The sequence below is a fragment of the Pezoporus flaviventris genome, unplaced genomic scaffold, assembly GCF_033815535.1.
Source record: "Pezoporus flaviventris isolate CSIRO_AGI_PZ_B2104156 unplaced genomic scaffold, CSIRO_AGI_Pfla_v1 ptg000029l, whole genome shotgun sequence".
Taxonomy (NCBI): domain Eukaryota; kingdom Metazoa; phylum Chordata; class Aves; order Psittaciformes; family Psittacidae; genus Pezoporus; species Pezoporus flaviventris.
The window spans coordinates 6041486-6067398 of record NW_026892577.1 but is presented as its reverse complement, the minus strand read 5'-3'; the positions used below and the strand labels follow the sequence as shown (position 1 = coordinate 6067398).

General features: G+C 44.0%; 1 protein-coding gene across 38 annotated transcripts in view; it reads left to right on the top strand.

Annotated features, from left to right (window-relative positions):
- Positions 1 to 4261: 4261 nt before the first annotated feature.
- Positions 4262 to 25913, top strand: part of TCF7L2 (transcription factor 7 like 2) — a 177818-nt gene continuing 156166 nt past the window's right edge. For 32 of the 38 annotated variants that reach the window (XR_009744341.1, XM_061458728.1, XM_061458727.1 and 29 more), the window contains exons 1-3: positions 4264 to 5105; positions 5426 to 5492; positions 5696 to 5820. Coding sequence is in view for 35 of the 38 variants with exons in the window: in XM_061458728.1 (XP_061314712.1) it covers positions 4917 to 5105; positions 5426 to 5492; positions 5696 to 5820 (381 nt within the window). In the remaining 3 variants the exon portion in view is untranslated. Of the gene's footprint in view, positions 5106 to 5425; positions 5493 to 5695; positions 5821 to 6304; positions 6874 to 25913 lie in introns of those variants that run through there. The other 6 variants (XR_009744340.1, XM_061458734.1, XM_061458735.1 and 3 more) reach the window with 4 other exon arrangements.

Sequence of the window (25913 nt, the reverse complement as noted above, 5' to 3'; positions counted from 1 at the left end):
AATATCACCTCATGATAAAGTGTGAATAATCCCTGCATGAATGCATATTTCTACCCATTAACCATTTTATTATTAGACAGAATTATCTCTAACAAAAGCAAGAGGTACAGCTGTGGTTGAGGTGCTAAAAGGGAGGTACGTTCCTACTGAGCCATAACCATGGTTTGGGAAGCAGAGCGTAGACTGAGAGACATCAGGCTGTGTTGTGAGGTTGAAAACAAACAAAGCTCAAGGTTTTTGGTACCTGACTTTCCAATGTTTCTCCACCAAGAGCGGACAGAAAGGCCACAGCTATCACTCAAATAACACACTGTGACCTATTCGGTACGTGTGAAATCCAAAGCCACAAAGAAACCTAGCAGTAGCACCACGACCTGGTTGTTTGTTGATATTTTCCTATTTGATAGCTTTCTTGAATTTTCACATGTGGTTGTTTGTGTTGATGCAAATGACTGCGGAAGGGAGCCATGGTTTCTGTGTTTTCGTGCTGTCATCTAGGCTGCCCTAGAAAAAACTAACTCTGGAAGAGCCAGTACTGGTAAGGCAGTGGGCAGATGTGTTTGCGTGGTGTTACTGGAACCGTTTCAATGTTGAAGCCTTTTTTTTTGACATTCAGAGCAGATTTAATGATCCAAGATTATTTGTAAACATGCAGACTCCTTTGAGCTGTAAACTCAAATCCCAGCCTGGTCAGCCAAAGTCCTTTTATCTTTCCAAAATAAATAGCTTGAATTTTACACACTTGCAACCTACACTGGGACCTTTTTGAGAAGACCATGAAAACGGATGACTAACCCCAGATATGTAAACATCCATCAGGAGATCCAGCTGGCAGTTAGCAGACCATATTTCTCCAATACAGACCTGGGCCTCTGGTGAGGCATAAAAGATTCCAGTACATTTTTCATAAAACAATGAATTTCCTTGGCTGCCTCTGATCAACCTCTTCCCTATCCAGTTCATTGCAATGTGAACTGGCAGGCGAACCTTCCATGCTTTTCTGCCATTCCTGTTCAAGATACTAAAGGATTCTTGGCACCACAATGTGCCAAGGTGTAGAACGGTGACACCGTTGTCAGTAACCAAACCCCATTGGTGCACTGTACCAAGTGGTGAGAGTTACAAAAGCTTGGAGAAAGGCACTTCCACTTCCTCATTTATGCTAGAGGTCAGTTTGGACAAGAAAGCCAACACCTCTTGAAGACTGAACTTGGAGCACCCTGCTTTGTCCTTCTGCTAGCTGTTATTTAAAATCAGGTATCCAAACAATAAATCACATTTTGTGCAGTAGATTAGCTTGACTATTTTCTTTAATAATTTTGTTTCTCTCACTGTTATATGCTATGCTTTTTTAATCTTGGGTACCACCTGAGAACCTGCTACTCAAACAGGTGCTATCGACCCCTGGAGAGCTTGCACTTCCCTGAGCATGAAACAAGGAACCGTTTCATAAAGGAAAATGATACCAGTAAGATGCATAAGCTATCCTAAGTGACTTGTACTACCTTAATTACACCGTGTAATTTTGTACTTGGACTTCAAACCTCAGCTAGCAATAAGCAGCAGTTTGAAAACAAAACCATAGACTGCAGTAGGAAGAACTTGATGTTACCGTGAAAGCTAGAAAGTGGTTTCCCAGCCCTTCACAGGGCTCCTCTGAATCTATTGTGAGGTCAGAATTCCAGCTGTGGGCAACACCTTGCACAGCTAGAGCACAGACCCTCCACCTTCCAACGTGAAGCTACCAAAGCCAACTTCTGTACATAGGAACTCCATGAACAACATGGCTTGTGAGAGCAGCGCTGAGCTCCCGTCTATCGGCATTTACTCATCCGAGTAACATGACTTGTGTGAGTCATCCAGGTGTGTCATCACCCTTGTGAGCAGCCTCTCAGTAATGTTACTCACATATGTAAGGTTCTACAGAATCAGGCCCTTCTTCTGCAACCAGCTCTGGGCAAGGACTGGGCCTGTCTAGAACACCAGCTTTTGATGATGCTTAATAAGTAGTTAGCAACTCCATTGGGACTGAAGCAAAAGTGTACTTGTTTAAAAAGAAACACACAACAGATTGTGAAAAGATCTTTGAAAAACAAAACTGTGCAAGTGTTTTTTGTTCATTTGGATCAAAATAGAACACATGGCCCTGCGAAGTAAATAGGAGTCTGTCACATTTGTATTTCTAGTCTCATATTGTTCTGGGATATAAAGGCATTTTAAAAATGAAAGGGCAAACAAAAATGCAGAATATTTGTTAAGGTGTCACTCTGCAAGGCACTAGTTAGCCAAGACAGTAAGTACATAATCAAGGGCAAATAGGGAGTGTGCATGCCCGCAGACTGTTATTTAGTAAAATCTCTAAAAGTAAAGAGCAAGTTAGTCTAAAGACCAGTGGAAAAAAACAACTGTTCAATGCATTTGTACATGGAGTTAACAGTGAAGTATTTCATTAGTCATGTTTTTACTTGGTGTCTTGAAATAATCCCTTTTCTGTCTCCATATTCCCACTTAGACATTGTTCACAGACTTATTTATTTATGAAGTCTGAAGGTTAGTCCCTACCTGCTGAGACTAATTAGCCCTGTTCTTTGTGTCCTATGCAATCCTGTCTGATTAAATGTACACATTTGTTTTACTTCTTTTCATGCTTCCTTTCAGTCTACTTCTGCTTTACTGATTAATATTAAAGTTGTAAGTTGCAGTGATTTTTTTATTTCTATTTTGTCTGCATCTTTCCCTTTAGTATGCAAATTTCTATGTGAACTTTTTAATGCCTGAGAATTTGTGTTAGCCTTGTCGATCTCTGTATTATTATTATTTTCATTATTCTTTTTATAGAAGACAGTTTAGCCGAAGCCCCCAAACTCTAAATATTGCATGACAAATTGGCTTTGTTTTGGAAACCCTATGTGCTGAATGGCCCTTAGCATGAGCAGCAGGTTAGATTTCTGAAGGAATGTTTGGATTATTTAGTACAGCCTGTCCCTTGCTTTCAAACACCATTTCCATTAGGCAATTTACTAATTTCCATTGAAATTACTGCCTCTTCCCTCCCCTGTCTTCTCCACCACCACCACCACCCCCCCCCCCCCCCCCCCCCCCAGGTCCCCTCCTTTTGTTCCTTGCCCATGTCAAAAGTTTCCAATTGACTTGTCCATTGTTACAATTTGTCACTGCTGGAAGATCAATTTGTTTTCCCCTTCCCCTCTCACCACATTATATTCGGGGAACAGATGCCATTTCTTGCATCCGCATTATTCTGCTCCCCATTTTGTTGCTGTGCCGGCAGAGCTCTGCCGAGTGACTTTACACAACAGTGACTTTGCAGACGCGCTCCTCAGACCCCGCAGGGCAGCAGTCCCTATTGGGGGGGGGGGGGGGGGGTCCGGCCGCGCTACCCCGCGGGTAACCCCCCCGCCGCGGGACTGGCCCGCTTTCACTTTGATTTGCCCCCAGCGTGATGTTTACGCCACCACAACTTTTCACTTCTGAAGTCTGGGAGTCCTTGATTCTCCGTCCTGCCATGCTAATTAACTTCTTAGCAGTCACATTCCTTTTCCTCCTCCCTTTTTCTTCCTTTTTTTTTTTTTTTTTTACATCAAGGACCAAATAATATTATGCCTTACTATAAAATAATTTGGAAACATCTGATCTTCAGCGAGTGATCTCGCACATTTTCATCCTGCGTGTTAGAACCATAATAAACGCGAGGAGCAAGTGCTGCTTAAGGGGAAAAAAAATAATAATAAAAGGCTTTTACTGTATTCTCGTGTTTATTATGGTTGGAGTTTCTTACCTCCAACGAGTGGCGAGAAAAAAAACGTTAACGGTTTAAAAACATAAAACAACCAACACCCCCAGCGCCCTGCCGTCACACGTACACAAATAATAAGGGCACACATCCTCCAGGAGCAATCCGGACTGCGAGGAGATGCTATGTTTATTAACGCTCAGGATGGAAAAGTTGGTGCTTTCCGAGGGGCGAAGACAGGGGCGCCAGTTTGGGTGCTGCTCCCCTCCTCTCTCCCCCCACCCCGGGTCCTGCAGCTCTGGGCTACAGCGCAGAGTTTTTATTCCATGTCAGTGTTTTCCTGCCCCCTCCCCTCCAGCTCCCATGCCAAAAAGGATCATTGTTAGTTTCCTACTTCCCCCACCCTCCTCCTCCTCCTTCCCCCCTCCCGCGCCCCAGACCTGTTTATTTATGCAGACGTCACCGTGGAGACCCCGCCCCCTCCTGCATCTCATTAAGTGCCTGGTGTGTTTCTCGCTCCCTGTCAATAATCCCGGATCCCAGACTTCTCCGTTCCTCCGGATTTCGATCCCCCTTTTTCTATCTGTCAATCAGCGCCGCCTTTGAACTGAAAAGCTCTCAGTCCAACTTCAACTCACTCAAACCCGAGCGGCACAGGCTTCCCAATATCCGCGGCGGCTGCCCCCCCGTTACAGCTGACTTCTTGGGTTGGTTTGTTGCATTATTATTTTTTTTCCTTCCCCCCCCCCCCCCTCCCCTTCGCCCCCTCCCCCCCCGTCTCTCTATTTTTTTATTATTACTAATTTTTCCGCGAGTGCGTGCGCGGGTGCGCGCAGTGCACGCCGAGCAGCTCCCTGGAAGAAAGAAAGAGAAAATCCCGAAGAAGGAAAGGAAGAAGCCTAAAGTCACTGGTGCAAAGAAGCAAAGAAGAGACATTTCCCTCCCCTCCTCCTCCCTCTTTTCCCCTCCCCAGGAGGAAAGAGAAGGGGAAGAAAAAAAAGAAACTTTCACCTTGGACTCTTCTTTTTTTGGTGCAAACTTTCCCCCCCCTTCTTTTTTCCTCCCCCCCCCTCCCCCCCATTCCCCTCCTTTTTTTTTTTTCTTTTTTTTTTTTCCCCCTTCCCCTTTTTGCAAAATTGCTGCTGGTGGGTGAGGCAGGAGGAAAATGCCGCAGCTGAACGGCGGTGGAGGGGACGACCTGGGCGCCAACGACGAACTGATCTCTTTCAAAGACGAAGGGGAGCAGGAGGAGAAGATCTCCGAGAACTCCTCGGCGGAGAGGGATTTAGCTGATGTCAAGTCGTCTCTCGTCAATGAATCAGAAACGAATCAAAACAGCTCCTCAGACTCGGAGGTACGGGGGAAGCCCCCCGCGGGGCCGGTTCGGGGCGGCGGGCGGGCGGGGGTCGCGCAGCCTCGCCGCGGCCGGGGGCGCCGGGTCCCGCTCCCGCCGGCGCCCAACTTTCCTCCGCGGCACCAACTTGTAACGATGCCTTCTGTTTTGTTCTGTTTGTTTCTCCTTCTCCCCGCACCTTTCCCGTCTTCTTCGCCTTTTATTCCTCCTCCTCCCTTCTCCTTCTTTTCTTACCCCCCCCCCCCCCCCCCCCTTAAAAACCCCCAAACAACTCACCCTCCTCCCCGACTGCCCCACGCCGACCCCCGGCTCTCTGGCAGGCCGAGCGGCGGCCCCCGCCTCGGTCCGAAACTTTCAGAGATAAATCCCGGGAAAGTTTAGAGGAAGGTGAGTACGGCGGGCCCGGCCGCCGCAGCCCCGCACCGCCCGCAGCCCCTCCGCCGGGCGCCCGGCTCCTCTTTCGGGGACACTTGCTAAACAAAGTTTTCCTTCCCCCCCCCCCCCATTCCTCCCCATCCTCTTTCCCTTCTTTCCCCCCTGTTGCCCCCTTCCCTTCCCCGTTCCCCGCTCGTGTCTCCCCGCCATGTTAGCTGCGAAGAGGCAAGATGGAGGGTTGTTTAAGGGCCCACCATACCCGGGTTATCCCTTTATAATGATCCCCGACCTCAGCAGCCCGTATCTGCCCAATGGATCGCTCTCTCCGACGGCGAGAACGGTAAGTGCCTTTTTTTCCTCCCCTCCTTTCCCACATCCCCCCCCCGCTCCCGCCGCGCTCCCCGTTGCCCCTCTCGCCGCCCCCCTTTCCTCCCCCCGTTCTCCCCCCAGCGCCGCAAACCAAACTTTCCAAACTTCGCTTTTGGGGGTTTGTTTACACTTCGCCAATTTTTTTTTTTTTACGTTCTTTTTATCCCTTTTTTCCTTTTTTCTTCCCCCCTCCTTTTTTCCTTTTCGTTTTGTTTACTTTCAGTTTTGTGGGCAGATTTTTTTGGAGCCCTCTAACCTCCCCTGCGGGGGGGTTGGAAGAAAAAGAAAACCCAAACAAAATCCAACCACCACCTAATCCAGCCTCAAAACAACAGGAAATCATAACAAAAACACACGACAACCCAAGGAGTTACTTTTTTTTGGGGGGGGGAGGGGTTGTCTGATTTTTTTTCTCGTTCCCTTTTCCCCCCATCTCGCTGGGGACGGGGGGGGTGTTGTATTTTCTCCCGGCCCAGCTTGGGATCCGCTCCCTCCAAACTCTCCGTTTTCCATGGAGATCCGTCGCCTCCTGCCCTCCTCCGTGGCGGCTGGGCCGGCTCCCCCTCCCCTTTCCTCCCCATTAACCCTCTCCTGCCCTCGCCCGCCCCGGCCTGCGGCGAAGGCGATTTCCTTGTGCCCCTCCCGGCCGTGGACGCCGCGAGTTATGTCCGGCCTCAGCGCTGCCGGCCCTGCGGCGACTCCGCGCCCTTCGTCCCTCCGCGCCCGCCGGGAGCGCGGCACCGTGCCCGGTACCGGCCGGGGCCCCTCCTCACCTGGGCTGTGCTGCGGGCGGCGGCCCCGGCGCGGCTCTGCCTTCGGGAGCGCTGTGCGGAGCAGGGGGGAGGAAGAGCCGGAGGGGTCAGGGCAGAGCGGAGGGCTGAGTCCGGAAACAGAAATCGCCTCGGTTAGCTCTAACAACGGCGGCAGCAACAACCGAAAATAATCAAACAACTCGAGCAAAATTCCTTCTGGAAGTGTGCTGGCAGGAAAACAATTTGCTGAAAGCGGCCGGGCTTTTGTTGTTGTGGGTTTTGTTGTTTTTTTTTTTCTCTGTTTTGATTTTGTTTTTTCCCTTTCTTTAACCCAGGGCTCGGCGGGGTGTGCTCGTCCGCACGCCTGTGCCTGGGGGTAGAGCAAGTTTTAACCCAGATCTCAGGGAAACTTTGGGGTCTGCTGGTTGGGTTTGTAGTCCCGGCTGGTTTTCCGCTTGTAGCGTCACCCTCGGTGCGCTCTGCTCTGACGTTAGGTTTCTCCAATGTCACCTTTTCGTTCCTTTTTAAAGAGTTTTTAATGCTTTTTGGCTAAAACCACCGGGACTACAAAAACACTCCCTACCGATGGGTTTAGCATTGCTGTTTTGGTTCTTTGAAACCTGAAGCGTCCTCGCCATCACCATGTGTGTGTTTATACACTTCCCCCCCCTCCTTGTGGTAACACGAGATAGCGATTTACAATAATAGATGCACTGTTTGGTAGATGTTGAAGCTGTACTAATGACCGAGGGCTTGGACAACTCGGGTGTATCAGATCTACAAGTGTTTAAAAGCATTAAAATATTAAACATCGGGTCGGTCTTGCTTTCACTTAGTAGAACGTCAGTATAGGCACGGGTTAGTAAGCGCAGAGTGGCAGGGAGGTAGCGAGGGAGGTTTTCTGGCTTGGCGTGTATTTAGGGCTGTGGTAGGGATTTATGTTGGTCACTTCTAAGGCTCTTCTTGCAAGGAGGTGATTTCTGGGACCCTGGCATGGGGGTGACTGCCGTTTGCAATTGTAATGATTGGGAGGGGAATTCAGGGGCTTGAATGCATTATATTTTTCCTTTTGAATACACTCACCCACATGTATATGGATGATGGTGATAAATTCCAAATTCTATAAGCACCAGGATCCAGATGGCACAACAATCTTTGTTACAAATCACTTTGTTGCAAATTGTGAAGCTTTGTGTTCTTTTTTGTTTTTTAATCCCCTTCCCCTCCTTTTTACCTTAAATGCATTCCACTGTTCCAAGGGTAGGCTAATAGGAAGCATACCTCTGCTGCCTTTTTCTTTAAGCATTTTTCTTTCTATAGCTACTTCTTTATTTTTTCCTCATTACCTTTATTATATATCCTTTCCCTCCTAGCATGTGAGGATAGGATGCCATAGCAGTTAGCTTTCCTGGCAGTCTCCTTCTTCCCCATGCTTCTTCCACAGTTAAAAAAGGCCTCCATAGGAATGCTGGGTTTGTGTGAATTCAAGGTGCTGTGCAGCAGATTCCAGGTTGGGTTATTGTTGGTATGGCAGGTGGCCTGCTTGTGTTATCTGATGAGTTCTGAAAGGATATTTCCACACTCGATAGGCGATTTTAATTTTCTTATTTCCACATCCAGGCTCTAGCAGCCTTCTCCTATCTTCTTAACCTTATTCTTTCACATTCTGTATGCTTGTTTGTTTGCCTGCCACTTAATTATAGCTGGGAAAAATTAAAGTTGTTTATTTAGGCCTAAGAGCAGAATATTATAAAGATTCAGCGGGGTAGCTGTTGGCTGTCACACACTGTTCTGAGGTGGATTCTAGTTCTCTGCTGTACCAGCTTTGAATTCCAGGCGAACTAGATCTTTCTCTTGTTTTTTTTTTTTTTTTCCTCTCTCTTTTTTTTAATACAGGTTGAACATGTATAAATGATTCTACATAATTATGGATTTGATTTTTATTTATGTAGTTTATCCTGAAGCCATGTTTGTTGGGTTTTAGAGCATGCAAGGTAAAGAGGTGATGCAGATATGTAGCAAAATTGGTTTTCCTTTTCTTTTGCTGTTGTAGAATATTAAAGGTCTGTGGGTGTGGTTAGCTTTTACATTTTTGGGTTTGTTTTATTTTCACCCTGGATTTTTTCTCTTTTATTTGGGGATGTAGCAGGGTTATTGTGCTTTGTAAACGTACCTGTAATTGTCTGTTCAAGAGCAAACTCGTGGGCAGCAATTTCAGGAATGTGGAGAATTACGAAGTATCATAAATTCTGCTTATGATAAATAATATATTAAATCAAGAATAATGCTTTAAATGCTGCAGACTCTACGAAGCTTGATAGGAACAATTTTATTTTTAAAAGTCATAGATTTTTTTTTTTTTGCATGCTAATCTTGCTTCTGATGGAATACTGTGGATTGCTTTTGAGAATAGATGTGTATTAAATAGAAGTCTAGTCAAATAGTCATGAAGTAATGCATCTGACAGTGCCAGTGCCATACCTGTGTGTGCAGAGGGGCTGGGGTAGCTGACTGTTGGGGAGAATAAAAAGGATAATGTTTTCCATTAGAGCTGGAAAATGAAGAATTGGTGTGTTTAATTTTTATCCTAAATCTAGAGCTTGGTTAATGCTTTCGGTGAGGAAACAGATGCATTGTGATTTGAGAAAACCCTGCTGGCAGTTAGTCTTACTTTTGCTGGTGCTGTTTTATCTTCCTTTCCCTTAAATTGAGGCTTGCTGAGTGAGACTGTAGGAGTAAGCTTGTGTCTGGTCCTGAAGTTCGGGAATTGGAGAGAGCTGTGGTGGAGAGCAGCCCCCTCGCCCAGATTTTTTACATTCAGGAGGATACTTTTTTTCTGTAATTGACTTGAAAAATGGATGTTTTCCCTCCATCTGCTGAATCAAACAACATAATCCTTCCCAATACAAAAGCTGAAAGCCCTGGGGTGTGAAGGGTTAATGGTGGTCCTTTTTTTTTTCCTCCCTCCAATTGTTTTGACAACACTTTTCAAAGTGTGACATTCCAAGCCCTTGCAATACAATGTAATATTACTGTAATTACACAGGTCATTACATTTTAAATAGAGAACAATAAAATGCTTATCGCACTGAAAAAGAACAGGTGTTCTTGCCCTTCTTTGGTATTTATGCTAATTGTTTTTCATCTCCTTCAGAAATATTTATGGCTGGCGTGTTAAGGTCTCAGTCCCGATGTGACAATATTAATTCTTTACTAATCTTTATGGTTGAGGTTTAATGTCTGCAGTATGGATTATAGTATTAATGTCCACCAGCTAGTTTAATAATGTAGATACAACTTAGTATGTCAGCACTTTGGTACTTTATGATACATAGCTATTCAGTGGGGAGTGAATTATTTGATTTATATTCTTTATTTTTTTTTTAATTGAATGGACATGATTTTAATAAAGTTTCTGGACTTGTGTAAAAACAAGCTATTAAATAAGAACTGATGATCCTGTGGTGTAAATCAAATGGAACCTCCATAAAGAAACTTTCCTCATGCTTAATTAGGTAGATTGCTGAATCACTTTGCTATAGCATTAGCATAGCTGGTATACACTGGCAAACAGACCGTGTTTGTTAACTTCTTTTCTGTAAAGAAGCTGATTTATTTGTAATTCTCCTCTTTTTCTTATTTATTGATTTTTATATATAATTTTTTAACTTCCCCTGATAAGATTTCATTCTGGAGCAAATGCTGCATGGCTGAGTCAATCAGCTTCTCTTTAGGGGGCTATGAAAATTAGTTGGAGAGAAGTTTCATGTTTCTGGGCCCTTGCAAAACAATATAATGCAGTACTGTTACTTGAGTGTACAGGATAATTGCAGGACTGCACTTCATTAAACATAATATTTGCTTTGGAAATCGAACAATTTTAATAGGTGCACCAGTGGCTGATCTGTACTGAAAGAAAGAAAATACAGTAGGTGCCTTTCCAGGTTTTTTGAATGCATTCATACATGGGCTGATGATGTTAAGTGGGGTGGGTTTTTAGCCCCCCCCCCCCCTCTTCACTACAAATCAGCACATATTTTTTTTTGTTCAAGAGCTGAAGAGGGGGGGGGGGGTTGGAGGGTGGGGGTGGGAAGAGTATGGTGTAGCTTTCATTGGAGCTTGTAAACCGGAATGTAGGTAGAAATGGTTTAAATTTGTCAAGACTTTCATGACTGGGCCCCAAAATCAGATAAAAAATGTGGTGTAGAGAAAAAGGACAGCTGCAGAGTTTTTGTGTGGACGTGTGTTTCTGTACCATGACTAAAAACTCTGAGGACCTTTTCCCAGCTGTCTGGGAGTTATGTGGAAGTTGGATTATTGGCAGTTAAGCATGAGACAACCTGGATTTAGCAAATGCTCTCCTACACAGGAAGCAGATGACATTATCCTGGGGGAAGGGAGGAGATCCTTCTCCAGGCACAGCCCGGGGGGGAGACGCCTGCTCCCCCCCCAGCCTCCCAGCAGCCAAAACTGAGGGCTGGCCATAGGCACATATGAAAGCACTCGGGTTGTCAAGTCTGGGGCTTTTTATATTTGTTTTTTTTTTTTGTTTGTTTTTTTTTTGTGAAATCAGGCAGTTTTCTCACACATTGGGGCTGTTGTGAGAAGTTTTGCTTTGGGGGGGGGGGGGGGTGTTGAGAGGTTTTGTGGGGGAAAAGGCTTAAAGCTTTGCTCCCCGGGCACCTCCTCAGTACCAGGTCCTGGCAAACATGTAAGTAAGCCTTAAAACTTTGACTTCTAATTGGGCACATTTGTGAAGGAAATGGTTAATTTTACAACCAAAGGCAAACTTGCACCTCTACAGGTCTGCTGAAAGAAATGTGCCACAGTCGTTTGCTGGCAAGCACCGCAGGGTCATAAATCCACGGGGTTTATTTACAGCCTATAACACTTATGAATGTTAAGATATTTGACGCCACGCTGGCCTTATAATATCCAAGGTCCACAGACACTGGCAGTGGGTCAAATTTCTTTCACTAATTATAAGCAATGAGAGATGGAGTGTGGTGCTGGGGGTGCAAGGGGGAGAAGATATGGAAATCCTCTCTTCTTTCCCCACCCGAAAGCGGAGACTGTTTCTGCTCCTCCTCCCAACTGCTGGTTTGTGTTTGTGCCTCTTTTTTGACATAGGCTCCAAAGTTTATAATTAACGCTTGCAGTGCTGTAAGGGGCTGTGGGTGATGCTGAAGAAGTTTAAGCACAGCTCGCGTCCTTTACAGAGGTCTCAGCAGTATTGTGCAGTATTTCCTAGATACCGACGCAAGCAAACATTTAAAGACAGATGACACCTGGAAATGTCCTTTAATTTTCTCGGGTCCCACTGAGCTCAGGGGTGTGGGGGGAAATTGCATCAGGTTTTATGCAGAAGGTGGATGCTTGGGAATATGTATATTAGGCTGTTCTGTGCATATAAAACAGGGCCCCTTAAAAAGCAGCAAAAGCCCATGTTAAGGGGAAACATTCGCTGAATGAATTAAGGTGTTGAGGTTAGAGGTAGGTTTTAGGGGAGAAGCCTTGTGTCCTGCTGGAAGGGGCAGTCTGGGATGGATGTGTAGGTCAGTGTGTAAGGGCGAGGAGGGGAGCAGGGTGATGGGGTATTTTGGGAGGGGGGAGGCATGGTGAGAGCAGAGAGGCCGCTGGAGAGTAATTGGAGGACAAAGGAGGGATGTTGGAGCGGGAGGAGAAATCGTAGAAACTTGGAGGGGGCAAGAAACCGCCAGTATTTGAAGGCCAGTGTTTGAACGGATGGTTGGAGGGGAAGCTTGGGATCTGGGGATTGACTCTTAAGTGTCAGGAAAGTCTGGGGCCCGAGGAGAAATCCTGCTTCACTCAGCAAAGCTCGTGATTCTCAGCTCGCTCCCCGTAAAACATGCTTTGCCAGAGCGGACAGTCAGATTTGAAATGCTGCATTTTGTCTATGCTGGGGGTGCGTGTGTGTTTTAACAAGATAATGCGGCAAATTGGATGTGCTTAGGTATTACTTTTAGCTTTAATTTCTCCAGCAGTTGATTTTTTTGGGCTCCCTGTAGGTTACTGTTGTGCTTGGAGACTAATTGAAGCAAAAGGCAGGGTTATGTGTGTGGTGGAAAGCTGCGCTCCTTTGCCCATATGTTTTTCTTCTGCAAACCATGTAAAACTCGACTTTAAAAAAAGAGAAGAGAGGGGGATGTCAATTGGGCCCTTCCACAAATAGCTGTACAGTTTTGTTGAAGGTTTTATGCATTTCCCTAATCAATGGAGCGCTGTGACTTATTAGCCCCCGGGGACAGATCTGAATCCCCCAGCCCCGCACTGCAAAGCTGGCGTGGTATTGTACCTTTTTAACAGGTTATCAACAGGGATGTTCCTCCTGTTCCCAAGGCACTTCCCACCCCTTCCAGCATCTCCCCCCCTCTCTGATTCTTTCCGGCAAAATCTGTTCAGTCTTGCGCCTTTGTTTTAGGCTGGCTAAACCCTCGACCCTTATTCTTCGTGGGGTCACGCTCAGGCAACCGGGCAGTGCTGAATGAGTTAAGTCGCTGGCTGAAGTTTGGCTTCATGCAACTGAATTTGAGGCCTGGTAGGCATTAGCAGGGCACAGCACATTTACAGAGCTTAATTAGTACGCGCTGTAATTGTTCATGGTCTGCCAGAAGGAGTAATGTTCAGGAAAAGTGGAGTCGTTCTTCTGCAGTCTTCAGTTTTAAAACGATAAATCACTTGCATATTTGTGCAGTGATTCAAATGGAGCTGAGACCTCTCCATCTCAACATGTGGTAAATTGTAAAGTCAATGAATTGCAGATGTAGGGTACAGCAGATTCTCTAAGAAAATGCAGAATGAATGGGGAAGGGTGATGCCATAAATACGTACTGAGAAGATAACTGGGTTTCTGCTTGCTGTGCCAATTATGATGTACTAAAGATATTAGCAATTTTGTTTCAATGTATTTGGTTAAAATTTCTTTAAACTAAATATAGGGGTTCCATGTTACTTCATTGGGTGAGGTTTTTATTAATGCTCCAGAACAATGGGTTTCATATGGAAATGCACGTGATAGCCATATTAATACAAATTAATTCATCATGGGTAATGTTGTAGCTGTTACTGAAGGAGTTTATAGTGATGGGATGCTTGAAAATGTGGCTGCAACAGCTTATAAGAAATGTTGTGGTAAAGGATGCCTTTATATTCTAGGTGGGGGAAATACTGGCAGTACTCTCACTGTGGCATTTTGTATCTGCCTATAATTCCTTCCAACTTCGGAGAGACTTTCTGGGTGTGTTAATCCACCAGCCTAGATCCTGTTCTAAAAGAGCAAAATACAAACAAATCCACACTGTACAGATTGACATCGTAAATGCCCCGTATTGTTTTATTTTGAATGCGGAGAATGTGTGTCACTCTTACTGCTGTGAAATCTTGTCTTCCTTGGGCTTGGTCCAAGATCCATTGAAGTCAGTGGAAAAAAAGCCTTCTATTAATAATGAAGGGCTTTGGATCAGGCCCCGTGTGTCTTGAACCAGTGGCCAACTTCTTCAAAAGTGGGTAAAGGTATTGAAAAAGCCAAACTCGACTAAATGTCATATTGTTATATTGCTGCTTCTGTGGCATCCTTCACTCTTGGAGGGGAAAATAAAACATTAAAAGTTATGTTTCTAATGGTGTTTTCTTACACAAGCTCCTGCTTCTGCAGTATCTGACTTACCCACAGAAACCCAGAGAATTCTGGCAGAATCAGGCTCTGGTCTGAGGCTGCGTAGCATGTCGGTACTGCTTTTCTAATATGAGTAGGTGGATTTGTATGGAAGTTGTAAAAGTTAATGGTTGCTCTCTGACTCATATGCTGCTGGTTTCAGCAAAGAAGAAATGATGACAGGAAAATGATAGAAATTACAGGAGACAAGTAGGCTTTGGTAAGCGGAGAATGGATTTGCCTTGTTTCAAATGCTTTTGCTGCTTGCTGAAGGAAGTGCAAGGGAGGGAGAAGGTGCTTGCTGAAGGAAGTGCAAGGGAAGGGCAGCTTCCTTTTGTAGTCAGATGTTTTCAGTACCAAACTCCTGCAGGTATTTGGCCAGGAAGTGATCAGGAGGGACTCTCTTGTGGTAAGGGTTCCATAACCACTTTGTTAGCCCTACTGATACAGTTAGGCCTGACTAACTGTTCTCCCCTCTTGGGAGAACAGGTTTTAATGCCCTAGGCTCCATGGGAAGTATGATTGCATACCTAATGGCTATCAGGTATGAATATGTAATTGTCCTCAACCAGTATCTATCTCACAGCTTTGTAGGGCTCTGTGGAGTGTCTGTGGCATGAAAGATGCTGTATACAACAAAATCAGTGGTTGTTTTTTTATTTCACTGGTGATGTTGATGTAGCTGAGACACCAAAAAATTCCAAAAGGAGCATGTGGAAGTAATAGTTACAAAATGCTAACCTGAAAATACTGCAGAGGGACTTCCTGGGGAATATGAGAGATTCTTGGATGTTGATACAATAGAAACAAGTCATCCTATATTAAGAAAGGAAAAAATAGAGCAAGAAAAGGTGGGGGGTGTACCTCTTTGGGCGTATCCAAACTCCCACTGGAGTCACTGACTCCCTAAATACTGATCTGGAAAAGTCTGAGGCTATAGGCTTTTCTGTTCTCAAGACAAGCCACTAATTGATTTCTAACTGATGCAAATATTTAATAAAGGTTCTCTTGGAACTGTTTTAAACCCTAGCCTGAATAATTTTAACTTGGTTAAACCAGTGAACTGGTTTGGGAGCATACACAGTAAGAGGTTTGCATTGGTTTAATTAGATTTAAGAGATTTATAAAACCAGGGCCACTACTGTGACACAGGCAGGGTCTGGAAGACTGTATATAGATGCTGCATTGATCTACACCCAGGCTGAGCAGACTGCCATTGAAATTACGCTATTATAAATGTTTGCCAATATTAAAGAATCCAGGGGAAGGCATGACCTTGAATGAGCACATCAGAAGAATAAGATGGCAATCACTGTTTCTACCTTTGTTTTCTCTGGGCCATTGGCAAGAAGGTTTTCTCCCTTTGGAAGGAGTTATAGATTATAGTTGTTTGTCTGGAAGTCAAGTTTTCGAGGTTTTTATTGTTATTAACCAAATGTCTCCATTTACTTCTATCCCTGTTATATTTCCCTATGGGCTTTTTCTTAATTCTTAAAGTACACTGTAAAATGTAGTTTAAAACATGTCTGTGTCAGTTAAAAAACACCAAACAGACAAACAAAAAGTGCTTTACAGGAGCTAGTCACAAACATAACTACTGTATGGGTCACAGAACTGCTGTGTAAAGAATATCCACAGAGCTTATTTTATCTGGATAGCAGCTAAATATCTTTACAATCCCCAGGGTTATTAAAGGCCAAATGCCTGGTATACGTAGGTAGTTTATTTTCCATTGGAATCTGCTGCTCAGCTACATTACTTGCGAGTACTTTGTTTTTAATTTCATAAATGTGAAATTAAATTTCATCAATATGGAATTAAAAAGTCAAACCTGGAACCTGGGTGTAGCTGGGTGGCTGTAAATGGGAATTGGTGTGTCGCTGTGCTGCTGCTGTGCCCAGTTATGGGACTGGTTCTGTGGGCACATCTGTGTATATGCATGTGATGTGTATTATTCGTGAGCGTATAGTCAGTTATCAGGTGTCTATTCAATTTTAATTGACAATATGAGATTCCTGTGGTTACTCTGTGCACAGATTGCCTTGGGGCTCTACAGGGTTTGTGGGAAGAAAAGCCTTGACAAGTTTCCATTAAGCCCTGAATCAGGCAATTGGAAAAGAGGAGAATGAAAGGAGCTGAAAAGAGGGAAAACTTGTTAGTGTTGCATTCTACGTTTGCAACGAGAAACCTCTTTTAGACAAGAGTGGTTCTCAGGCCAAGAATTTCAAACTCGCAGAGAAACCTGTCCAGAACACAAAAGTTGTTTGAACGGAGTGCAGAATTGTCACAGTAATTAGAGCAATCTCCGTTTACTGAGTGGCAGCTTTTATAAAGGACAGGGGATAAAGGGTTCAAATTCATCTTTCTCTCTCCGATTCACTTCTGATGTACTGCTTCTGTGTATGTATGTGTATGTGAAGGAGTGTGTGTGTGGCCACATTTTCAGCTACTCATCATTTGATTGCCCTTGTTTTAAAAGAAGGACTGAGGTTTCTTCTTCCTGCCGAGAATGACATTTTTCAGGCATTTTGCTTTTAGTTATTTTTTACTGGTGCTGTGATTTCATATTCAGAAATAAGAGGATGCTTTGGGGAATGTGCTTGTGCTTGGCTGGAGGAGGAACCCCAAATACTTCTCAGTCAGTTTCTCGATCCTGCATCTTTGACTCTTAGGAGCAGTCCGTTCTTTTAATAGGATTACTTGTGGAAGCAGGAAAAGTGAATGAATAAGGCTTGGACCCTTAAAGTTTATCCTCTTGCCACTGCAAGGTCTGTCCAGAACTACTGAATCAGCTGGAGTTTTGCCATTGGTCTTATTAGGGGAAGGATCAGGCCTGTGGATTACATGAGACTGAGCCTTGTGAGCAAGCCAAGTAAAACTGTAAAAATCAAAGTTGTTGCTGTGTGTGATGCAGGAGTGTCTGGAGGCCTTGTTCTGAGCTCCTTTTGGTCAGATGCTACACAGAGGAAAATGGGAGTGAATGAGTGAGCAGTGTGGGTGTTCTTGCCCAAGGAAGAAAACGTGACTGCTAAATTTCCTGTATGCCTTTGCTTTGAAAGAAAAGGAAATATTAAGCTCCTTGATTTTTTTCAGTAATTATCCCGGGTGCAAAGTTAGTCATTTTGATGTCCGTTTACTTAGCTGTTCAGGCTTTGTGATTGCCTTCTATTTGTTCTCCCTGAAATAATGTAGGATCTCTGCTTTGTAAAGGCTTGGAGGTAGCGACCTTGGCTAATTTATTTAATCATTTAGTTAGTGTTATGTTTCTCCCCCTCATTCACCACTATATCTGAATGCAGAGAGAGAGAGAGGAGCCCTTTAGGCTGATGTCTTGTGTTTCTCTGTATCACGTTGTCTTCAAGGCCTGTGGCATGGCTGGTTAGGCGTTGTGTTGGGATCCTGTGAGCGATGTATGTCTAATTCATCCTTCTTCGGAGATCTGGGATCAGCCAGCGTGTGCGCCAGGTTCCTTAGATACGGGCAGAGGAAAAAGGAATGTCTTGCTGCTGATGACAGAAACGTTAAAGCTAATACAGACTCAATTTTGGCTCAGGTCATGTGTGGCTTTTCTATGCAGGTATTTTCTCCACCTCCACCTCTCTCAGTTATTTTCCACCTCATGATGATGATGATGATGATGAAGAATTTGGGTAGATCTTTTTATATTTTAGCAAAAAAGCAGATTGATTCCCCCCCCCCCCCCTCCCCCGAGTTGGCCTCTAGCATGAAAAAGGTGTGGAAAACTTGCTTGTCTTGGAGCTTGCACTGCAAAAATGCCTGTTGGTGTGCAGCAAAGCACACTTCTGAGTACAGCTCCTCAGAGCACTCATTGCCCTGGTTCACTTGCCTATGAGTGTGCTGTGTTTTCTGAACGGGTAGAAGTCATCCTGTAGGCACAAGGAGGAGTTGGGAGACAACGATTTTTCCTGGCAGTAGTGCTGAATGGCTGATGCAGTGTTGGAACACAGAGTTGGGTCTGTGTGTTGGACAACGTCACGGTCAGGTTGAACAATGTCTCCATTTTTAGATGCTGCTGTTTTGTCTTGACCACTGATGGTTTGCAGACCAGTAGTGATGTCTGCCATCCTGAAAGAGTACCCAGTGTGGTACTAATTGTACCAGGACTAATTGTTCATGAGAATGTACTTGTTGCAAATTATGGACCTCTCTTGAACGTGGCTTTTTCAGTCCTATCCCTTGTGCATTATTTTCTCAGCTGGTAATTAATTTCTCAGTTTGGTAATTTGTCAGTAACTGGCATCTCTTCAGTAATGAGTGCTCTGTAGTAATTCTCCATCACTGAGGAGTAATTGCTGGCCGTATAAAGTCGCTGATCCCTTTCATTTGCCAGCTGGATAACCTTTCTTGTTACACTGTTATGACCAAGTTATCCATCACAACAAAGCCTAACTACATATACAGTCCGTGCCATGGCTTGATACATGGAGAAAGGGCTGGAGGAAGCCTGTTTTAAGTCATGGTTGCAAGCAGAAGCTCGTGACTGCAGGAGAAAGCTTTTATTTGATTTTACCTGTGTAAATCTAGCTCAGCCTAAAAAAGCAGGTTTTGAGTTTAGTCGTAGTGGTGACTCAAAGCAGCCAATGTTCTCTTCTCACTGTGTGGCATTTCCTCAAGCTTGCCTTTCCGCCTGGCTCTGTCTTGCTTTTCTACCTCCCATTGGGGGTCGTTTCCTAATGCAGTGGTAAGTGGTTTGGAGGTGCTTTCCTTCCCAGGAGCTGGTGGTGCAAATACAGCCCCATCCTGCACATGCACCAGGCTTGTCTGCATGTCAGCCCTCTGGAGGCTGGTCCTCAGCCCAGCTGGGTCCATGCATTTGGTCTTGTAGGATTGTGGCCTAAGTCTGTGGGCCCAAGAGTGTCAAATACAAAGTCCATTTTGGAAGCAAAGTAGTTGAATTGGGAAAGAGGGTAAAGATAATAGTGGAAAGATGGTGCAAATGAGAAACAAAAGTTTTTCATTTACACTCCCTGCTCTTGCTCTGGTTTGGGGATCTAAGTAGAAAACAGGCAGTTTTTTGAAGTCTCGTGAGTTGCTTGTCAGCATCTGCCCACACCTAAATACCTTTCACGTTTGTTTTGGTTTTTCCTGCTCCTTGAGCACGTTAGCTAGTGCCACAAGGAGTGAGCTGAATTCTTCCTCTTCTTTTCTTTTCCCTTTCCCCCCCCCCTGCTGTTGGAATTGTTTGTTAAATTCCAATTAAAGGGCTTGTTAAGCACCTGTACAAACCCACGGCCATTGTTAAAGGACTAATTTGAGGACAATGGGGTTAACACAGGTGTACATAAGTGCAGAATTTTGATTGCAAAGTCTCTTTATTACTCTGTGTGCATAGGAAAGAAAGATTTTCAAATCCCAGATGCAATTTGTAGGACAAGCCTTTGGAAAAAGGGTAAATGGGGAAGGGAAGAAGTGTCTGAACGTGTTCAGGCATGGCACTGAACACATATGAAATGGAAAGTTAAAAGGAAATAAACACTACACTCATCTTTCCTCCCTACCTCACCCTCATACCACTTTCATGGAGTCACTTTTCAAGGTATAGCTGCATGAAGGTGGTTGGTAGTGATCTTGCACACTGATTGCCTTCAGAGTGATCACAGCTAAACCTGAATGTTTGCATGGTACTGGGACACTGCTGGTTTGTGGTGCCAGCAGTTACCAGCCCCAGTTGTATATTGATATGATCAGTAAGTTGCATTAGGTGTGCATTCACGTGGGTGTGCTTTGTTTGGTAGGAGCAAAATCGAGGGAGTTGGGCTGTTTAACTCTCAGGATTTCTTTTCTCTGAAGCTGAACATGTGTATGTTTCCAACAGTCACCTACTATCTCATGCCACCAGAGTTGAAACCCTCTTAAGGTGGTAAGAACATCAATAAAAGCCAAGAGGATGAAGTCCTAGAGTCTGTAGGACATCTGCTTCTGGTATTCTGTTACGTTGATAGAGATTTATGGTTTTGTATAACTTGATGAATATCTAGCAATGGATCATCTTTCTTTGGGGTAGTTCCAGTAAAGGCTAAAAGAGGTTCTTGCAGAATGAAAGCTAAGATCCATGTCCCTGCTGTCACAAGTGGTTTAAATTGAGATTGGTTTCTCATGTAGTTTCATCTTACTTCACTTTCTTTCCTACTGATGGGAGTTCCTCCATGCAAGGATCAGACTTTCTCTATTAAGTACCCCATGCATTTGGGGTCAACAAACTAATAAGTAGGAATAATTATTAGTGGTTAGGTAAACATCCAGATCAGTTTATCCTCATGGTAATTCGCCTGTTAGAACTCATCTTGACTGCTACAAATAGGTTTGGTATTTGGCATTTCTGTTTATGTAGGAGGGGAGAAAACGGCCGTTGGCTGTGAAATGGTTCAGAAGTTACTTGCTGTTCTTTCTTGATGAGTAATAACCTAGCTGAGTGGCATAATGGGAGTCTTGGGTATGGAAGGGATCGAGAGGGAAATTTATAGTTCCCCGCATTGGTTATACACCAGCGTCATTGTGCATGCTCATGTGCTCAGAGGAGGACTAGTTACCTTCCAAACAGTGTCATGCAACCTGGCTTATACTGGTTATATTGTAGCTAACAGCTTATACAGTTATAGTTTAACAATATATAGTCGTCGTATATTGGTAAAGAGTTAAATCGCCATTCTTTGTTAAAGGTTAATTTGAAGTTACGAAAATAAATATATCTCACTGTTTTGAGGATGTCTGGAAGATGGCTAAAAATAGTCTTTCAATGAGTTGTCATGGTTTGGTCCACTGGAGAGAGGTATTTTTCTCTTTGGTAGGTAGCGTGACCTTATCCTGCCAAGGAGTGTAGTTGCACTAAGATAATGAGTAGTGATTTGTCCTAAAACTTTAAGTAGATTAACCTCTGAATTGCAAACTGTTGAGGTGATCGTATTTCTGGCAGGTGATGTAAGTTAGTGGTTACAATGGTTCTTTGCAGTTGTGTGAGTTTTTTTGCAATAAGTAGAACTTTTTATGGGTGAAAGACTTAATTTCCTCTCTCTACTTGGCTAGTAATTTTAACAGGTAATTTAAATTTTTTTGAATAAGGGTGTATACATTGAAGTAATGGAAAGGGAAACTGGTGTTTTTATACTTTTTCTCGTGGTGTTCACCAGTATAGATTGCATTAGTTTCTGCTGTTTGCCCCCATTTCTATTATTTGTTACTGTATTAGTAGCAGTATGAACCTACCTTAGAAATTTGTACCATTCAGCCTGTTCCAAACTACCCACAGTACTTGCTACAATATATGCTGTGTTTGGTTTGTTGGGTAGCAGCTCTATGGGGTAGAACATGTTGGAGTCTGCTGGAGGTCCTTTCTGTGGAACTGTGTAACTCCTTTCTGCTAAGGTAGTGAAAGTAGTTTCTTCACTGGAAATGCTTGAACAGGTAAGGTGGGCATTACCTGGCATCTTGTTCTTTCTGATCCCAGCAAAGACCCAGGTCCAGTATTAACTGATTCTAACTTGTGTTCAGAACCACCACCAGCTGAATGAGCCCCTCAACCTAGTCAGTGTTACAGGTACCAAAATCTTGGAGCAGTTAAAAATGGGAGAGGAGCTACAGCTGAACTAAAATGAAACTGACTTTGTTTGGTGTTTTTGGATGGATTAACAGCTACAGATTTACGAAAATAGCTACTTTTTAGTGGTAACGGCTCATTTTTAGTGTAAAGCTCTCTTTAAAAGCTTCAGTAAATGTTTGCAGATTTTATACTTCATACTGCAAAACTGTGCTGTAAGCCTTCAAAGTAATTGGGTAGATCTGATTATGAACCAGGGGTTTGGTACAGAAATCTGGAAGAGATTGAAAGGAAAACTATTAATACCTGTTACATATATGAATATAATGATATGTTAATATCTATATATACCAGTATATATAAATATTTATAATGTATCTATCAATATATTAATACCTATAACATATATGCATTTATATATGTGTCTACATATATTAAAGATTTATGTGTATATATATGTTTTCTTCTGCAACTTTTGAGGTCATGGCAACATTTGAGAATCAAGGATTTGATTATTTTTTGTCACTTGGGAGGATCCTTTTTAGGGGAGGGCCTGTCTGTCTGTATGTGAGAACAGTACTGTCATTAGGTGCTCTGCTCAGTGGTCACCCTTTATATGAACATCCTATGTGGTTTCCTCTAAGTCATCTGGTATTAGGCCACTTAAAGGCAGGACTTGCAGCATTGTTTGGTGATCTAAAGCTATGGATATGACTCTGTGACCAGGTAGCATTGTTCTCATGGCTCACGGTTGTGAAGGTGAATGATTGTGTGGGATAACAGAGGCATTTCTTAATATAAGCAGTCATTCAAATATGGATTTTTCTGAATTAATGGTAAGCTGGGCTGTGCTCCTCCAAAGCCCTTCTTCAGCTTCAGATACCATCAAGATGTGAACCACTGCTAGCTGGAACTCTTGACAGCAGTGGCTGAGATGCATCTGAGGCATTTAATGCACAGGGGGAAGTAACTGTGGTTTGTTGCTGGCTGGTGGGTTAACACAACTTGGTGATGCCATGGCTGTGTAGGACTGTGTGTGGTACTTGCATGTGCTCTGTCCCCAAGTGTTCTGTGTGCTCATGATGGTTCACCATCATTCATGGTGGAGCAGGGTGGTCCTTGATGGGGAAATCCTCCTCGTGTCTCCTTGGCGTTATTCCTTGAACAAACACTGGCCTTTCAAGCCAGAGTGCTTGTGCCATGGCTGCATCTTGCTTTGAGGGAAGGTTCAAGGCCAGGAGGGATCCCCACAGCCCTGGGGAAGTGGACTGCTCTGCAGGTCAAGATTCTAGCTCAAGTCACTGTGCAGCCTTTATGAGAAATCCTGATGAGAATTTGGGCCCATGATATTTAAATATGCCTGTGGTAATATAATCAGCTGCCACCCACCGCTCAGCTTCTAAACTGATCCTAAAATAACCTTTGGTAGCATGACACATGTGAAGCTTCCCTCCCCTCCTGTTTAATCTCCTGTACACAGCCTCAGTGTAATGTTTATATGACAGTCATAAGGAAGGCTCTGTAGGTGTACCCAGGCCTTTTATGAGGGCATGACACAACATCAGTTTCTACATTTATCTCCGTGTTCCTTGACGTTCTCGTCCCTGCCATGCTTTCAGTTTTGAAATGAAGAAAACTGGTGTGGAGCTGCCCTATCTCATTTGACAGGGTGTGAGCTTGCAGTTCCCCCAGCTACTGAGTGCTCTGTGTCCTTTGTGAGGACACATGATTTGGACTTTACCTTTTCTCCCTCCCTTCCCCTCCTGATCTTTCACAAGAAAAACAAACCACAAACGGATGTTAATGGCTCCATGCATAGATATGTATTTATATATAGACTGTCTGGTTGCTCAGATTTTATTGGTGTAAATTTGAGATACTTACAAGTGGCAAATTAACTGGTGAGATTATGCAGACCAGGCTAAATAGGCTCTGAAGGGCATTTATAGCACCTTCAGACAACCAGTCTTTTTGTTTCTCTAGCAAAGGGGTTTATATGCATGTGTATACATGCATATATAGATACATACATATTTAAAATATAGGTACGTATCTATGCCTCTTATTTCTCTGAAATACAGAAGTAGCATTAATATTTCTGCTGCTGGCTGTCCATAAACCCCAGCAATCCTGGTGTGATAGGGAAGCTGTCATGTGACTGCAGTATGGGGATGTCTGTATTTGATATTCCTAGGTTTTCAGTCAGCCCCCCATGATGCTCCTAAGAGACTGCAGGTAGTGATGGGACTTCTCAGATGCTTTGGTTTAATGGAATTCAGCTTCTTGGGCCAGCCCTGGTAATGCTTCGGACTCTCAGTGCTCACAGAGAGCATGCAAGAAATGTAACTTAAAATCCTCTTGGTTTTCTTTGGCCAAGAGCTTGAGGGGAAAGATGAGATGGGGAGGAGGGCGGAAGCGTGGAGAGTGAGAAAATGCCCTTTTGTAGTAGATTTAAACAAAACAATATCCAAGAAACACTGGTGGCTTGAAAGCTGTTTTGGAGGGCTTGCGTGTTAGAAGTAGTCCCAGCTGAGAGACATTGCTGAGCAGAGTTCAAGCAAGGAGGCCAAAGGTGCAGCATAAATATAGTTTGTCAGACTGTTGCTGAAATAAATGAACATTATTCAGTGGAATAATCATAACTACGTATATGGCATAAATACAGTCATCGAGTGGTGCCACAAAATACTTAATGGCTTGTAGTCATTGTGTCTTTTGACCTGGAAGGAAAAGAGTGTGATCCTGTTCCAATTATAATCAATGAGCCTTGCTATTGATCTGTGGGAGAGTGTGTGAGTGCGGAGAGTGGGGATGGGTGATGGCCTATCCTGTTTATTTAACTTTGATGGTAGCATAGCACTTGGTGCTTACTTGCCTTGTGATTTTTAATGCATTGTCTTAAATCCAAATGAATGTTTAACAAGGCTGCGCCTAGTAATTTTACAAGTAGCCTTAGGAATTCATTCATTATGTAAAAGTGTTTTGCACAAGAGCTGAACTGCTAGGAGAGGTGGGGAGAAGGTACGGCAGCCTGCCCAGGAGGACATCTTACTTGGCAGAGGGAGAGGGATGACGTTCCTTGCCTGTAGTCCGACTTGCTTTTTAATGTATTTTTATTGCCTAATCAATGTGCAATAGAAATCCACTCCCTGGTCAACTTAAGCACCACTTAATTGAGAAATAAATGATAAACCCATTATGCTTTGCTGGTAGAGAATATTTCAGGGTGATTATGGATGCTCTGCTAAATTTTTTGGCATCTCTTGAGTGAGACTAATTGCCTTCCCTCAGGGTGGCTCCACAAGCTTCTGTCACATCCTGGCCTTGATAAAGCCAATGGAAGTTTTCCTATGGATTTTTATTGTAATTATTATTTTAAAGAGGGCCATTGTATACCAGCCTTTGTCTCTGGTGTTCTGCTTTCCCTTGAAAGCAGGACCTACTTCGACTGCTGTGTCTGTTTGGTTGGCTCTTGGCATGGGGTTATGGATGCTCTCCATGGCTCCAATTCGAGTCCCTCTGCCCTGGAATGCTGGTTTGTTGGGGACTCTGCCAGGGGATGGCTGTACCAGGAAACCCTCAAAGCTGTGATGGCCCTTTGGCTGGTCCAGTGCCCTCTGCTCTCTCCAAGCAGCCTGACCTCAGCTGCGCTCCCTCACCCGCCATGGGAGAGTGGTTCCAGCACAGTGACCCATGCAGCAATGGGACAGGGTTCTGACCACTTGGAAAAGCTGGATTTTAATTCTTCCAGATCCGGCCTTTTGCCAGTGTGGTGCATGCCCTTCATGAGCCCGTGAAGTTAACAATCACAGTGGATATCCATGAGCCTGTTAATGAGGAGTTGGATGAAGGAGCACTTCATCAGACAGGAGCAGGGCAAGCTTCGTTTAATCGGCTTCTCAAGTCTGGTCTCTAGCTATGACAACTGATTTACAACGGAAGCCATCGGGGCAAGCTAGGATACAAAAGCCTGAGGATGTATTATTCTGCTTGGCTTTGAGGCTTTGCGCTGGCTGCTGGTGATAGCTGAGACTTATTATATTACAGAAAGAAAACAATTCCACTTAATAGGTGCTCCGCTC